The sequence below is a fragment of the Lemur catta genome, chromosome 1 (assembly GCF_020740605.2).
Source record: "Lemur catta isolate mLemCat1 chromosome 1, mLemCat1.pri, whole genome shotgun sequence".
NCBI lineage: Eukaryota > Metazoa > Chordata > Mammalia > Primates > Lemuridae > Lemur > Lemur catta.
The window spans coordinates 208,300,908-208,315,701 of record NC_059128.1 but is presented as its reverse complement, the minus strand read 5'-3'; the positions used below and the strand labels follow the sequence as shown (position 1 = coordinate 208,315,701).

The following is a 14,794-nucleotide window of genomic DNA, read 5'->3' as shown; positions in this document are numbered from 1 at the left end:
AACGTATATTGGTAAAACCATTTCAAAAGCTGATTAACCAGGAGCTATTAAAATGTGCATATGCTTCAACTCAACCCTGTAAACATTATTCTAGGTCTCTGTCTCAGAGACCTGCTCATATATATGTGTAAAGAGAGGTATATACAGGAATGTCTGCTTCAGCCTTGCCCATATTCAAGTGCACATTAAGAGGTACGTGATTGAGGGAACCGTGGTACCTCTGTACTGTGAAACATTATGCAACTGTTATACAAAATGAAGTAGACATATGAGTGCTAGCAAGGAAAAAGCTCCCAAGGCATACTGTTAATGAAAAAAGCAACTGCAGAGGATAACTATATAGTATGATCCTATTTGTGTAAAAACCAAAACTATATGTGTTTATATAAATATATATATGAATAAATAGGACTATGGATATGGAAAAATATGTCCCATATTGATCATAGTGGAAGTTATATCTAGAAGGGGATTGCGACTGGGGGGAGGGGTGCCAAAGGGCTGCTTTGATTTTGAATTATCATTCACATTCTTTAGAATGAGAATAGACTTGTGTTTTGTGAAATTAAAAGTTAAAAAAAAAAACTTATAAAAACTCCTCTTTATGTGCTTTCTTAGGAAAAAGTCCAAAGCTTTTTAATCTCTCCCAAGGCCCTATAAAATCTGTGCCCAACTTTCCGTTCACTGTCATCTCTGGCCCCTTGACCCCTCACTCACTGTGTTCCAGCACACTCCATCAGTCCCTCAGATGGGCCAGGTTTCTCCCCACCTTCATGTTTTCTCTGCCCCCGTCTCCATTCCTGTTTCCAACTCCAGTCTCCACCCATTTGCCAGGTAAAGTCCTGATCATCCTTGAGGAGCCTTCCCTGACCTTCCCTCCTAGGCTTTTCCATACCACCTTCAGATCAGATCGGATCTTCCTCTTACATCCTCTGTGCCCTTGGTTTTTCCTTCATAGCCTTTATCGCAGTTGTCATTAAGAGTGTGAATATGTTTAATGTCTGTCTCTCCCTCTATACGGGGACATTTGTTTGCTGTGGTACAGGCAGCTCGCACCTCAAAGTGTGGCACGTTGTAGGCATTCAGTGAGTCTTTGAATGAATGAATGAGTGAACGACGCATTCTATCTGGTCTACATCAAGGGATGCTGTGATTATGAGAAAGCTTTAAAGGATAGTATAAAATAATTCACCAATATATGGAAAGAAGGAGCATTATCATCGTACTCTATATAAACTTTAGTAAACTTTGTAGTTTTTTTCTTGCTATATACATCTGTGGTGTATTTTGTTTCTATTGTCAAATTGTAAATTTTTGGCATTAAATACATTTAACATTAAATACATTTAACATTATTATTGTTGCTAATAATAATAAATACCATGACTAATGTCTGTTGCTTTCTATCCAAACCACTTCATGGTTTATGCATGAAAATAAAATTTTTTCATAACATAGGTATGAGCTGGTATTTTAGTTTCTCAATTCTTGCACTGTTCTTTGCGGTATGGTATTTTTATTTATAGTAATCAAATGACCCTAAGACAGTTCTATGTAGTGTGTGAGTATGTCGTAGCCATGTAGTCTTTTAAGCATGTAATGTTTTTTAAACAGGCAGATGAAGCATATTCCATTGGCCCTAGTCCCTCCCAGCAGAGCTACCTTTCTATGGAGAAAATCATTCAAGTGGCCAAGATCTCTGCTGCGCAGGTGAGAGTTGTGAAGAGATTTGTAATGCAAAAGGAGTAAGTTTTGTACAATATATGCAAAATTACTGATTTATAGAAATTATTTTCCATTTTTAGCCATTCTTAAGATTTTTAACATTTCATTATTGGATTGTCGTTGTAAACTAGGCATGTCCTTTCTCATTCCTCAGCCACTCTGCCTTTTTACTGAATCCTGTGCACTCAGATTTTTGGAGAGATAGGTAGAAGGAATGTCTAAATTATAAATAAAAAATAAGAGGGAATTCAGCTCTTTAATACCTTCAGAATTAGATGCTGGGAACATCAGATCCTTTGGGAGAAATAGGTGATGCTCTAAATTACAAGCCTTCTTTGCCTTTTTTTTCTTCTCTTTCTTCTCTTTTTGCTGTCAGTGTGTTTACTCCTAGAAATCTTGCTGTCCTGTAGTTACTGATTTTCGTTTCCTATGAGTTAGAAAGTGAGATAAGTAAATTTGTTAAAATTCTCAGGAAATTAGAAGTGACCAGGCTAAGGCCGAGCATGGTGGCTCATGCCTGCAATCCTAGCATTTTGGGAGGCCAAGGTGGGAGGATCACTTGAGGCCAGGAGTTCAAGGCCAGCCTGAGCAACATAGTGAGACCTTGTTTCTACAAAGAATAGAAGAATTAGTTGGGCGTGGTGGTGCCCGCTACTGGGGAGCCTGAGGCAGGAGGATTGCCAGGAGTTTGAGGTTGCAGTGAGCTATGGTGACATCACTGCACTCTAGCCTGGGCAACAAAGCGAGACCCTGTTCAAAAAAAAAAGTGACCAGCCTAAAGTCTTAGGGGTTCCCTTTTCACTAAAGTATATACAGTAGTCCCTCTAATCCATGGTTGTGCTTTCAGCAGTTTCAGTTACTGTGGTTTAAAATGTTAAATGGACAATTCCAGAAATAAACAATGAGTTTTAAATTGCATGTCATTCTGAGTAGCCTGATAAGATCTCATATCATGTGCTTCATCCCTCCTGGGATACTGATCATCCCTGTGTCCAGCTTTTCCATGCTGACCCTGCCACCCACCCCTCAGTCACTTGGTCTCTGTCTCAGTTACCAGATTGATTGTCACAGTGTCATAGTGCTTGTGTTCTAGTCACCCTTGTTTTACTTGATATGGCCCCAAAGCACAAGAGTAGTAACACTGGCACAGGAGATGTGCCAAAGTGAAGCTGTAAGATGCTGCCTTTAAGTGAAAAGGTGAAGAAAGGAAAGAAAAAAAACACTTACGCTGAGGTTGCTAAGATCTATAGTAAGAATGAATATTCTATCCATGAGAAGGGTGAAGAAGGAAAAAGAAATTTGTGCTACTTTGCTGTTTTACCTCAAACTGCAAAAATTACAGCCACAGTGCACGATAAGTGCTTAGGTAAGATGGAAAAGGCATTAACTGTGTGGGTGGAAGACACGAACAGAAACATGTTCTGATCGATGGCAGTTGAGTTCGGTACTAGCCACAGTTTCAGGCATCCACTGGGTATATCCCCCATGGATAAGGGAGGGCTACTGTAGACTTTAATACATGACTGTTTGCTTCTTAGCTTTTTTTCTGGAAAGATGACATTGGCAGATAGTGGCCTGAAGATAAATGAGGAATTATTGTGCTAGTGTGATCTTTTCAGCTTTTGGATATCATAGTTTCATTTCTAGGCCAGTTTTGCCTGGAAACAGTAAACAGATCCCCCCTACTATGCTGAAGCCCTTTACTCCTTGACAATCTACCCTAATAGCAATAATATTTTAAATGAAAATACATATTCTTCTATACCACATGACCCAGCAATTCCATTTCTAGGTAAATACCTAAAAGAATTTAGACCAGGGACTCAAACAGATACTTGTACACCAATGTTCATAGCAGCATTATTCATAATAGCTAAAAGGTTGGAGTAACCCACATATCCATCAATAGATGAATGGCTAAACAAAATGTGGAATATACATACAGTGGAATATTATTCTGCTTTAAAAAGGAATGAAATTCTGATACATGCTACATGAATGAACCTTGAAAACATTCTGCTAGATGAAATAAGCCAGACTCAAAGAGACAAATATTGTATAATTCTGCTTATATAAGATACATAGACGAGGCAAATTCATAGAAGCAGAACGTAAAATAGAGGTTACCAGGGACCTGCGAGAAGGAGGAAATATGTTTGGGATGATGAAAACATTCTGGCAATGGATGGTGGTGAGGGTTGCACAACATTGTGAATGTACTTAATGCCATGGAATTGTATATTTAAAAGTGGTTAAAATGGTAAATTTTATATATATTACCACAATAAAAACGAACACAGATTCTTCTGGTTTAGGTAAGGCTTCAGAGCTTTAGTATAAATGTTTCAGATTTTTCTTTGGAAACAGATTTTGATAGAGACCACAGTGTACCTATTACCAGCGTAGGGAGAGGCCTCCCGAGGAAGACAACTTCGCCTGCATCGAGGCTTTGCTAGTTAAGCACTAACTAGTAAGTTTGTCATTTTATTTCTCACTTTTAGGCTATCCATCCAGGATATGGTTTTCTTTCAGAAAACATGGAATTTGGTGAACTTTGTAAGAAAGAAGGAATTATTTTTATAGGTCCTCCTTCATCTGCAATTAGAGACATGGGTATAAAAAGGTATGAGTTTATGTCTTTTTAAATATAACCATATGAAGGTCAATTGAAATTGTTTATTTTACCTATAATGGTTGTTTTAATTATACCCTTTTGTTGCCACAGGAATAAGTTATTTATCTGCAACATAGGGAAATACCATTGAGTTACATAAAATAGTTAATGTTTCTAATCAGTATATTACTTTGCTTTTTTTTAGATAAAAGTAAGGTGGGATGAACTACTACATGAAATGAGGAAAACTAACCAATAGACATTTTAATGTTTGTGTTAATATGTGTTGTCCCAGACTAGTCTTTTCTTTTTACCTGTGAGATTTTTTTTTAAAGAATTTCATTATAATTTATAGATTGTGTAGTATTTGTATTTCTCTTGAATGAAATTATTCATAGAATTGGGACATCTTGTTTTTGGGGTTTTCTTTTTTCTTTTCTCTAAAGTACATCCAAATCCATAATGGCTGCTGCTGGAGTACCTATTGTAGAAGGTTATCACGGCGAGGACCAATCAGACCAATGCCTGAAAAAACACGCTGAGAGAATCGGTTACCCTGTCATGATTAAAGCCGTCCGTGGTGGAGGAGGAAAAGTAAGATTGTGTGTACTTAATTTGGCCATTTCAGGCTAGTCTTCTTTGTTTTACTCACGTTGTAGTCCTAACCATCTTTTCTCTCTGAGGGTATGAGGATCGTTAGATCAGAAAAAGAATTTCAAGAACAGTTAGAGTCTGCACGGAGAGAAGCTAAGAAGTCTTTTAATGATGATGCTATGTTGATCGAGAAGTTTGTGGACACACCAAGGTGGGTTGAGCTTACTTTTCTGACTCACAGACTTTTAAAATTAAATTATAAAGTAATGCATGAACATTCTTTGAAATATAAAATTGTAACAGTACATAAGTACATTAAGTTTCCCAATCCCACCCTGAAGTAACCTGATCATATGATGGAATGCATTCTTCCAGGTATTTTCTGTGTGAATAGAAGCATATGTACCTATGCACACAGAAAACAAAATACATACCTAAGAATAGTAAATAGAATCATATATATTATACACTAATATTATAGCATGTTATATACTAATATTGTATCATGGTTAATATCTTTCCATGTCAGCAAATATAGATCTACCTCATTCTTTTTACTGGTGGCTTAATGGTTTCATGATATTGGTATACCATTAATTCATTCAATCTATTTCTTGTTGATGGAATTTAGGGTTTTTCAATATAAAAAAATTCTTATAATGAATTAAGCTATATTTAAAGAACTCTGTGAGCATCAGTTGAGATGCTCAGAAATGGAAATCATTACCCAAATTGAATTTAATTATAAATGATATGTTAATAAATCATAATAATAGCTGCTAATGCTTATATAGCACTTACCATGTGCCAGATTCTAAGTATTTTACATATACTAAATAACCTTGCTGTCCTTCTCATTCTAATTGGATTCTTACAACAACCCCATTATGTAGGTATTATTCTCATTTTGCACTAAGGGCACTAAGCAGCAGAGTGGTCGTGTTAATTGCATGAGGCCACCCAGCTGTTGAGGGGTAAAGCTAGGATATAATCCTGGCACTTTGACTCCAGAGTTCACACTCTTCACGCCACTCTACTAAACTGTTTCTCTAGGTATTGCTGTAGCAAATGCGATGGGGATTTCTAAATTTTTTTGTTTTTTGGAATATTATTTTCAAGACTGTTTAAAATAATATGTTGATTATAAAGTTTCTTGTTTCATAGATTTTGTTGCAATTGTTAAAAAATTACATAACCTATAAGTCAAGTGAAAAGAATAATTGATTTGGGAACCATGACTAGAGAGGGATTTACTTTGAAGGTAATGAACTTGAAGCTTTCAGCCCTTCCCTTATATACATCTTTTCTACGACCCTGACCTGACTTTGTATTCTCAATTATTTATTTTTCTTCTTAAAGAAGGTCCCCTAATTTTTTTTGTTTCAGGCCCTACCAACCTTGGAACTGTCCCTGAGAATGGCATAGTAAATGAAATTCAGTTAGAGTTTGGTGGTAAAAAAGTCAATCTTAAAATAGGTCAATGGATTAGGAGGGCACAGCATCTGCCGTCCATTAGTGGGAAGTAAGGCAAAAGTGGAGGAGGTTCTAAGGTAACCTTGAAGCTTCCTTCCACAATATCTTTCAAAAAAGAATAGGCTAACCAAATTAGCATACTTTTTTTTTTTTTTTTTTGAGGCAGAGTCTCGCTCTGTTGCCCGGGCTAGAGTGAGTGCCGTGGGGTCAGCCTAGCTCACAGCAACCTCAAACTCCTGGGCTTAAGCGATCCTACTGTCTCAGCCTCCCAAGTAGCTGGGACTTACAGGCATGTGCCACCATGCCCAGCTAATTTTTTTTTCTATATAGGACTTACAGGCATGTGCCACCATGCCCAGCTAATTTTTTTTTCTATATAGGACTTACAGGCATGTGCCACCATGCCCAGCTAATTTTTTTTTCTATATATATTTTAGTTGGCCAGATAATTTGTTTCTATTTTTAGTAGAGACGGGGTCTCGCTCTTGCACAGGCTGATCTCGAACTCTTGACCTCGAGCGATCCACCCGCCTCGGCCTCCCAGAGTGCCAACATTACAGGCGTGAGCCACTGCGCCCAGCCCAAATTAGCATACTCTTGAGTTAGCCTTATGGAGATATCAGCTAGTTCTTTCAGTGACTATAACTCCATGCCTGCAACATTTTTTTTCTTTTTTCTTTTCACTGTAAATTTTTCTATCATTTTTTAAATTTATCCTTTCTTTGCTGTCACCTATTTGTCCAAGATACAACATTTAACATTTTTTGAAGATGTAAATTCCTTACTTATGAAATGTTAGCTATACATTGTCTTACATTATAATTTATTCCCCCAATAGCTGGAAAGCTCCTGGGAATCAAGGACCTGGTAGTATATTTAAGTATTAGCATTTTTGTATGCAGTCATGTGTCACTTAACAACGGTGATATGTTCTGAGAAATTAATGATTAGGTCATTTCGTCATTGTGCAAAAATCATAGAGTATACTTCCACAAACCTAGATGGTATAGCCTACTACACATCTAAGCTATATGGCATGCTCCTATGCTACAAACCTGTACAGCATGTCCCTGTACCAAATACTGTAGGCAATTATAACACAATGGTAAGTATTTGTTTCTCTAACCATAGAAAAGGTAATGCATTGCACTATGACATTGTGATGGCCATGACATCACTAGATAGTAGGAATTTTTCACTTCCGTTATAATCTTATGAAACCACCATCGTACATGCAGTCTGTCGTTTACCAAAATGTCATTGTGTGGCACGTGACCGTATTTCTATTCTGTATTTTCTAGTAATAGCATTTGAATATCATGATGATCATAGTGTATATACTTTATATCCTGCTAAATAACTACCTGTTGGATTAATGGAGTGACAGAAGTTTGTCAAGGTGGTGCCGATAACTGAGAAAAGTAGATATCAAGATGTTTTACAACTCTGATCAGAACTATTAAGTATATCTGAAAGACTGGGAAACCATCTTTAAAGTATACTGTTTTAGAGGGGAAGAAGAAATCAGAGTCCTTCCTCAGTTCATATTCAATATACTAGATGGATTAAAAAAGTAAATAGGAAAATAAAAGTTCCATAACTCTTAGGAAAACATCAAGACATTCCTAGTAGACTCCAGCTACATCTATCTCTCTGTCTCGCCAGACTCCACCAGTCGCTAAATTGGAGTAGCTGGGATTTGATGCACTTCCTGGTTCTCAGACACTTGTAGACACTATGCTGCAGAAACTGTAAGTTGGATAAAGCAGCACAGAAAAGGGTCAGTCAGAAAAAGGAAAATAATGAGTGACTTAATGATTACAGAAGTTGTAACAGAGAACACAGATCTTCACTGAGCTTCCCTTGGAAGCAGCCAAAGGAGAACTGTTTCCCACTTTTGAGAACTTAGAAAAGAGCTGCTCCATGCTCTTGGTGTGGCCCACACATGTTCCCTTCACAACCCGGAATTCCTGCTGTGGCATTTCTTTTCCTGGAGCAGCTAAAAAAAAAAAAAAAAGAGGAAGAGTCAGTGGACATGGTAGAATTTTACAGCTGAAATTTGAAAAACAGGCACTTCAGCTCCAACATGTAAAAAGCTTGGCAGTCATCACTCACATCCAAAAAGCAAGAAAAAACCTGAACAAAATGAAAGTTCAATGACTTTTTAGACCCAGCAAAGAATTGAGGCCACGAGATAAACCACCACTCTGGCATCTGGACAGGTGGTATGAATACAGTGAGTCATAGCCAAGATCAGCTTACCTGGATCAGGAGCTGCTGAAGCCATAACTTTTTTTTTTTTTTTTCCCAACCCCTCTCCCACCCTTTGGAGCCATAACATTTAAATGGGAATTTTGACAAATTGCTGGTGGCTGAGCGTGGGCCAGCTTGAAAGTGAGAAACTCTCCTGGGCCCAGTCTTAGGAGGACCTCCCACCTTCATGTTTTTTGCCTGTAGGAACCTCACTAGCTTCTTACAGTAAAAATTGGAGAAAAATTCCCTTATGTTTTGGGATAGTGAGAGAAGAAAAGTAACCATTTTGATATAGGCCCAGAATATTCTATTCTCCTTAATAAAAGAAATACTGACTCCAAAGGAGATGTTACCAGAGCTTTTTCTGTCCTGAGGAAAAGGTAGATAGCCAACTCTAACCTCCTGTAGCCTTCCTGTTTCCTGGAAGAGAAAAGAAAAAAAAAAGGCTAAGAAGTCTGGGCGCAGTGGCTCACGCCTGTAATCCTAACACTCTGGGTGGCCTAAGGTGGGAAGATCTCTTGAGCTCTGGAGTTTGAGACCAGCCTGAGCCCTAAGCGAGAATGAGACCCTGTTCTATTAAAACCAGAAAAAAATTAGCCAGGCATGGTGGCGCATACCTGTAGTCCCAGCTACTCAGGAGGCTGAGGCAGGAGGATTGCTTGAGCTCAGGAGTTTGAGGTTGTTGTGAGCTAGGCTGACGCCACGGCACTCTAGCCTGGGCAACAGAGCAGGACTGTCTCAAAAAAAAAAAAAAAAGGCTAAGAAACACTTCTGAAGATCACAGCACAAATACAGGCCCACTAAAAGACTGAGAATTAATCATAAGATTATAGAATGCTTTCCTTCCTGCAGACTGCTATGTTCTGAATGTTTGTGTCCCTCCAAAAGTCACATGTTAAGACCTGACCCTAAAAGGTAGGGCCTTTGGGAGGTGACTATGTCATGAGGGTGCTTAAGGAGGAGTGCTTAAGGAAGCCTGTTTGTCCCTTCCCTCTTGTGCCATGTGAAGACACAGGAACAAGGTACCATCTATTAGGAATAGGCCCTCACCAGAAGCCAAATTTGTCAGTGGCTTGATTTCGAACATCTCAGCGTCTAGAAATGTGAGAAATAAATGTCATTATTTATAAATTGCCCAATTTAAGGTATTTTGTTACATCAGTCAGAAGAGACTAAGAAACATGTCATCAGGGCCCTAGTAGAATACCAACGGATTACAACTGAAGGAGCTATAAAACACAGACTCTATTTAAGAGGCAGTTCGTACAGAAACCAAAGACACCCGGTGGAAAAAAACAAAACAAAACACGAATTCTAGAGGAAAGTGAAACTTCTGGTACTGACAGCTACTGCAAACATTAAACACAGCCTACTCCTAGGCAGATTATCATAAGACCTCACTTTAAAGGTCTGTTTACCTCAGGTCCTATTACGGGATACATCATGTCCTACCTTTTTTTTTTAAAGGAGGCAAGGTCTTGCTTTGTCACCCAGACTGTAGTGCATTGGTGCATTCATAGCTCAATGCAACCTCAAATTCCTGGGCTACAGCAATCTTCCTGACAGCACTTCCCCAGTAGCTGGGACTGCAGGTGCATGCCACCACGCCCAGCTAATTTTTAAATTTTTTGTAGAGATAGGGTCCCACTATGTTGCCAGGCTAGTCTCGAACTCCTAACCTCAAGCAATCCTCCCACCTCAGCTTCCCAAAGTGCTGGGATTATTGGTGTGAACCACTGCACCCAGTCATGTCCTACTTTTAACCAAAAAATTGCAAGACATGCTAAATGCAAGAAAAAGAATGGTGTGAAGAAACAATGTAAGCATCAGAACAAGACTGAGATATGACACAAATTTAGGAATTATCAGATAGGGAATTTAAAATAGTTGATTAATATGTTAAAGACTCTAATGAAAAAAGTAGACAACATACAAGAACAGATGGGTAATATAAGCAGAGAGATGAAAGTGCTAAGAAAGCATCAAAACAAAATGCTAGAAATCAAAAACATTATACAGAAACAAAGAATGCATTTGATGGGCTTACCAGTAGATGAGACTAGACACAACTGAGGAAATAATCAGTGATCTTGAACATATGTCAATAGAAATTTCTCAAACTGAAACGTAAAGAGAAATTAAAAAAAAAAAAAAAACAGAACAGAATATCCAAGAATCGTGGGACAATTTTTAAAGGTGCAACATGTTATTTGAATACCCACAAGAAGAAAGAAACGAGTAAGAGAAATGTTTGAAGCAGTAATAGCCAAGAATTTTCCAAAATTAATGATAGAAACCAAGCCACAGAACCAAGAAGCTCAGAAGACACCAAGCCAAGAAGGATAAATACCAAAACATCTACACCTTTGCACATCATATTCAAACTGCAGGAAAAGAAAGACAAAGAGAAAATCTTGAAAGAAGCCATGGGAGGAAAAATACTTTGCCTATAGAGGAATTAGCATTAGAAATCTCATCAGAAACCACAAAAACAAGAAGAGAATCAAGTGAAGTATAAAGTGTTAAAGTCTTGAGAGAGGCTGAGTGTGGTGGCTCACACCTGTAATCCCAGCACTTTGGGAGGCCAAAGCAGGAGGATCGCTTGAGGCCAGGAGCTTGAGGCTGCAGTGGGCTATGTTCAGGCCACTGCACTCCAGCCTGGGTGACAGAGTGAGACCCTGTCTCTTAAATTAAGAAAAAAGAAAAATTACAGTATTGAGAGAAAAAAAACCCACCAACCTAGACTTCTGTATCTAGCGCAATTAGCCTTCAAACATGAAGGAAAAATGAAGACTTTCTCAAACAGAAATTGAGGGAATTTGTCACCAGTAGACCTGCCTTGCAAGAAACATTAACAGAAGTTCTTCAAAGAGAAAGAAAATGATATAGGTCGGAAACTTGGATATACATAAAGAAGAGCACAGAATTAGAGAAGGACTAGGTGAAGGTAAAATCTTATTTTTCTTATTCTAAATTGATCTAACAGATAAAAATTTGTTCAACATAATAGCAACAATATATTTGATGATTATAGCTTATGGATAAATAAAAAGGAGGAAAGGTCAAGAAGGCAAGAACTCCAAAAAGAAGAAATCAGCTCCCACTATTTTGTCAAGAGAATGTGTTAGGTTGGAAAATTCAAAAATGGAACATTCAGCAAAGATGATATATCAAGATGATAAATTCTTTCAAGTGGTTAAATGAAGTGCTTCATGAAGGCATAGAAATGACTCAATTGTGCTGAAACAGTACATTTATAACACTTACTAGCTTTTTTATTTCTTCTATGTTTGATAGTTTTTATTTTTAAAAATCAACAAAAAAAATTTGCTGATCACTCATTTCTGTATATGGTGGTAAATTATGTGAGGTGAACTACAGTGTGAACGTATCAAAATAAACTTACTGAGAATACTTTCATGTTCACCAAATGGTCTGTATTAGCCTTGTTTTCACAAGTGTTATATGCATTCATTCAATATGATTTATCATAATTTTACTATTTTATACTAAACATTCAAGTGCCTTTTTTGGTTTTTGTGTGATTTAATGCTAGTATGTTTTTTCAGTACTAATGATCCATATTATTTTATTTCTTGACCCTTTTCAGAATGAGCCATTTTAATTTCAAGTTTCCATAGCTTATAAAATTTTACTGTAAGAGCTGTTTAAAAAAAAAAACAGTCATAGAAAAAGTTTTCATTGATCTTTTGACAATATATGAAATGTGATTATAGTTTGCAATTTTGATGTAGTCAAATTTATCAATCTGTTCTTTGACAATTTTTACTTTTTGTGACTTACCCCTACTTTGAGTCTCCTGTATTTTCTGTCTTATCTTATTTGCCAATCATTTCATATATACAAATTTTTTCTCTTTAATCCTCATCCTACAAGTGAAAACTTTTTATGAAGTTTGTATAAGACTATAGTTCTGTTTCTAAATCCATAACTTCTATTTTGAGGTGAAAATATCAGATCTTACTTAAAGAAAATAAACATGGAAGAATCTTGGTCACTGTGGCTAACAGTTTAGCTTAATGAATGTGATATTTATCACCCTTAACAAAGCGTAATATATTAACATGTATGTTTGCTTTTAAATAGACACGTAGAAGTCCAGGTGTTTGGTGATAACCATGGCAATGCCGTGTACTTGTTTGAAAGAGACTGTAGTGTGCAGAGGCGACATCAGAAGATCATTGAGGAGGCCCCAGCGGTAAGGACCTTGTAAAGTAATTTATAAGCTTCTCTGTACAGTTAACCCTTGAACGAGGTAAGGGTTTGGTACACCAACCCCCCTTGAAGTCAAGAATCCATGTATCTTTTGCCTCCCCAAAAGCTTAACTGTTAAAAGCCTACTGTTGACCAGAAACCTTCTCAATCACATCAGCAGTCAATTAACACATTTGTATGTTGTGTGTATTATGTACTGTATTCATACAATCGAGTAAGCTAGGAAAAAAGAAAATGTTATTAAGAAAATCACAAGGGAGAAGAAATATATTTACTGTTCATTGAGTGGAAATGGATCATCGTCATCCTCATCATCTTCCCCTTGAATAGGCTGAGGAGGAAGAGGAGGGGTTGGTTGATCTTGCTATGTCGGGGATGGCAGAGGCAGAAGAAAATCCACATAAGAATGGACCCTCACTATTCAAACCTGTGTTGTTCAAGGGCCACATGTAATGTTAACCCTATTCACCCTTATTTTCACATCGGAAATCTGTGAAGCTGTTGTATCCCATCCCCTAAAGTCCTGCTGGACAACTACTTCCCAGTAGTAATATAATGGAAAGACCTCCTGCAGTGTTGGGATGAGGAGGAGGTTGATGTTCTGGGGGTAGACACAATAGGACCATGTTCCTTCTGGATAGAATCTGGGAAAATCTGCTCTCATCTAAGTAGCTGACTTACAGGGGGCAGCTTACCTCTTACAGTGAGGTTTCAATGCACATTTTAATTGTAATTAACTAGAATTAATTACAGGAATGGAATGGAATGGTCTGGTTAGTTAACTCTATTTTTTATGGAGAAGACTCTTTTGTTTTAACTATTATACTATTTCAGATGTTCCTAAAATATATTAGTCATCTTCCTGCTTTAGTGGTCATATTGTAGAGAAAAGAGAGTTGCTTGTTTGGCAGTTTTTACTTCCTTAACACTAATTGTTTACATCTCTTTGAGGCTTCCTCCTGATTGGTTTAGGTTATTATCTGGGTCAAGGCCTTCTACTAGGACTACCTATTTTTGATTTATATTTCTTTGGAAGCTGCTACTGCCATGGGTTCTTGCCCAAGGTTATGTACATGTTTTTTTTTTTCAATATGTATGTACAAAAAGGCAGGGATCTGAGGTTTCTTGATACTATGTTATTCAGATACTATATTCAAAATTAAATTTCTGTTGCAGAGTATATTACACCAATTGAAGTAAATGGCAACAATAATGGTAGTAAAGCCTTATTTTCAAGCATTGCTTACTTAAATGTATTATCTGTGGAGCACTGTTTTAAAAACTTTGTTTACTTATTGATAAGATTTCTTTTTATGAACCTTTCTTATTAACTTGGAATCTCAAAGTGTCTCATTATTCCAAGGTAATCATTAGGCACATGACTCAGATTGCTCTATCATCCTGAAACAAAATGGGGATTGTTGAAAATTTTCATATTGATACATGTAACTTTAAGTGAACATATAGTTATGAAAGTTGTCCTGTAGGTACAGGAGACAAAGATACGTAATTATGCTGAGTATAGCTGCAATTCATAGAAATTACAAGCAGAACCATTCAACTCTGCCACAGTAGTATATTGACAGTTAAACTGATATAGGGCAATACTTCTTGATGAAGTGTATAACATTAGCTTTTTACCCTTACATTTTTAATGCAATATTTGATGCATAGACCTATTAGCATAACATAGTCATACATCACTTAATGATGGGAATATGTTCTGAGAAATGCATTGTTAGGCAATTTCATCATTTTGTGACCATCATGGAGTGTACTAGATGTACACAAACCTAGATGGTATAGCCTACTATACACAGGCTCTATGGTATAGCCTATTGCTCCTAGGCTACAAACTTGTACAGCATGTTACTGTACTGAGTACTGTAGGTAATTGCA

At 37.2% G+C, this 14,794-nt stretch overlaps 1 protein-coding gene and 1 long non-coding RNA gene across 6 annotated transcripts in view; one reads left to right on the top strand and one right to left on the bottom strand.

Annotated features, from left to right (window-relative positions):
- Positions 1 to 14,794, top strand: part of MCCC1 (methylcrotonyl-CoA carboxylase subunit 1) — a 55,420-nt gene that overhangs the window by 8,490 nt on the left and 32,136 nt on the right. For all 5 annotated transcript variants that reach the window (XM_045539762.1, XM_045539764.1, XM_045539765.1 and 2 more), the window contains exons 4-8: positions 1,615 to 1,710; positions 4,227 to 4,348; positions 4,786 to 4,933; positions 5,023 to 5,144; positions 12,767 to 12,878. In XM_045539762.1, coding sequence (XP_045395718.1) covers positions 1,615 to 1,710; positions 4,227 to 4,348; positions 4,786 to 4,933; positions 5,023 to 5,144; positions 12,767 to 12,878 — 600 coding nt within the window. The remainder of the gene's footprint in view (positions 1 to 1,614; positions 1,711 to 4,226; positions 4,349 to 4,785; positions 4,934 to 5,022; positions 5,145 to 12,766; positions 12,879 to 14,794) is intronic.
- On the bottom strand, positions 1,977 to 9,085 carry LOC123630309. The gene is made up of 3 exons (XR_006732644.1): positions 9,013 to 9,085; positions 8,302 to 8,405; positions 1,977 to 2,152 (listed from the first exon to the last, which is right to left on the bottom strand). It is a non-coding gene; the product is annotated as an uncharacterized LOC123630309 (long non-coding RNA).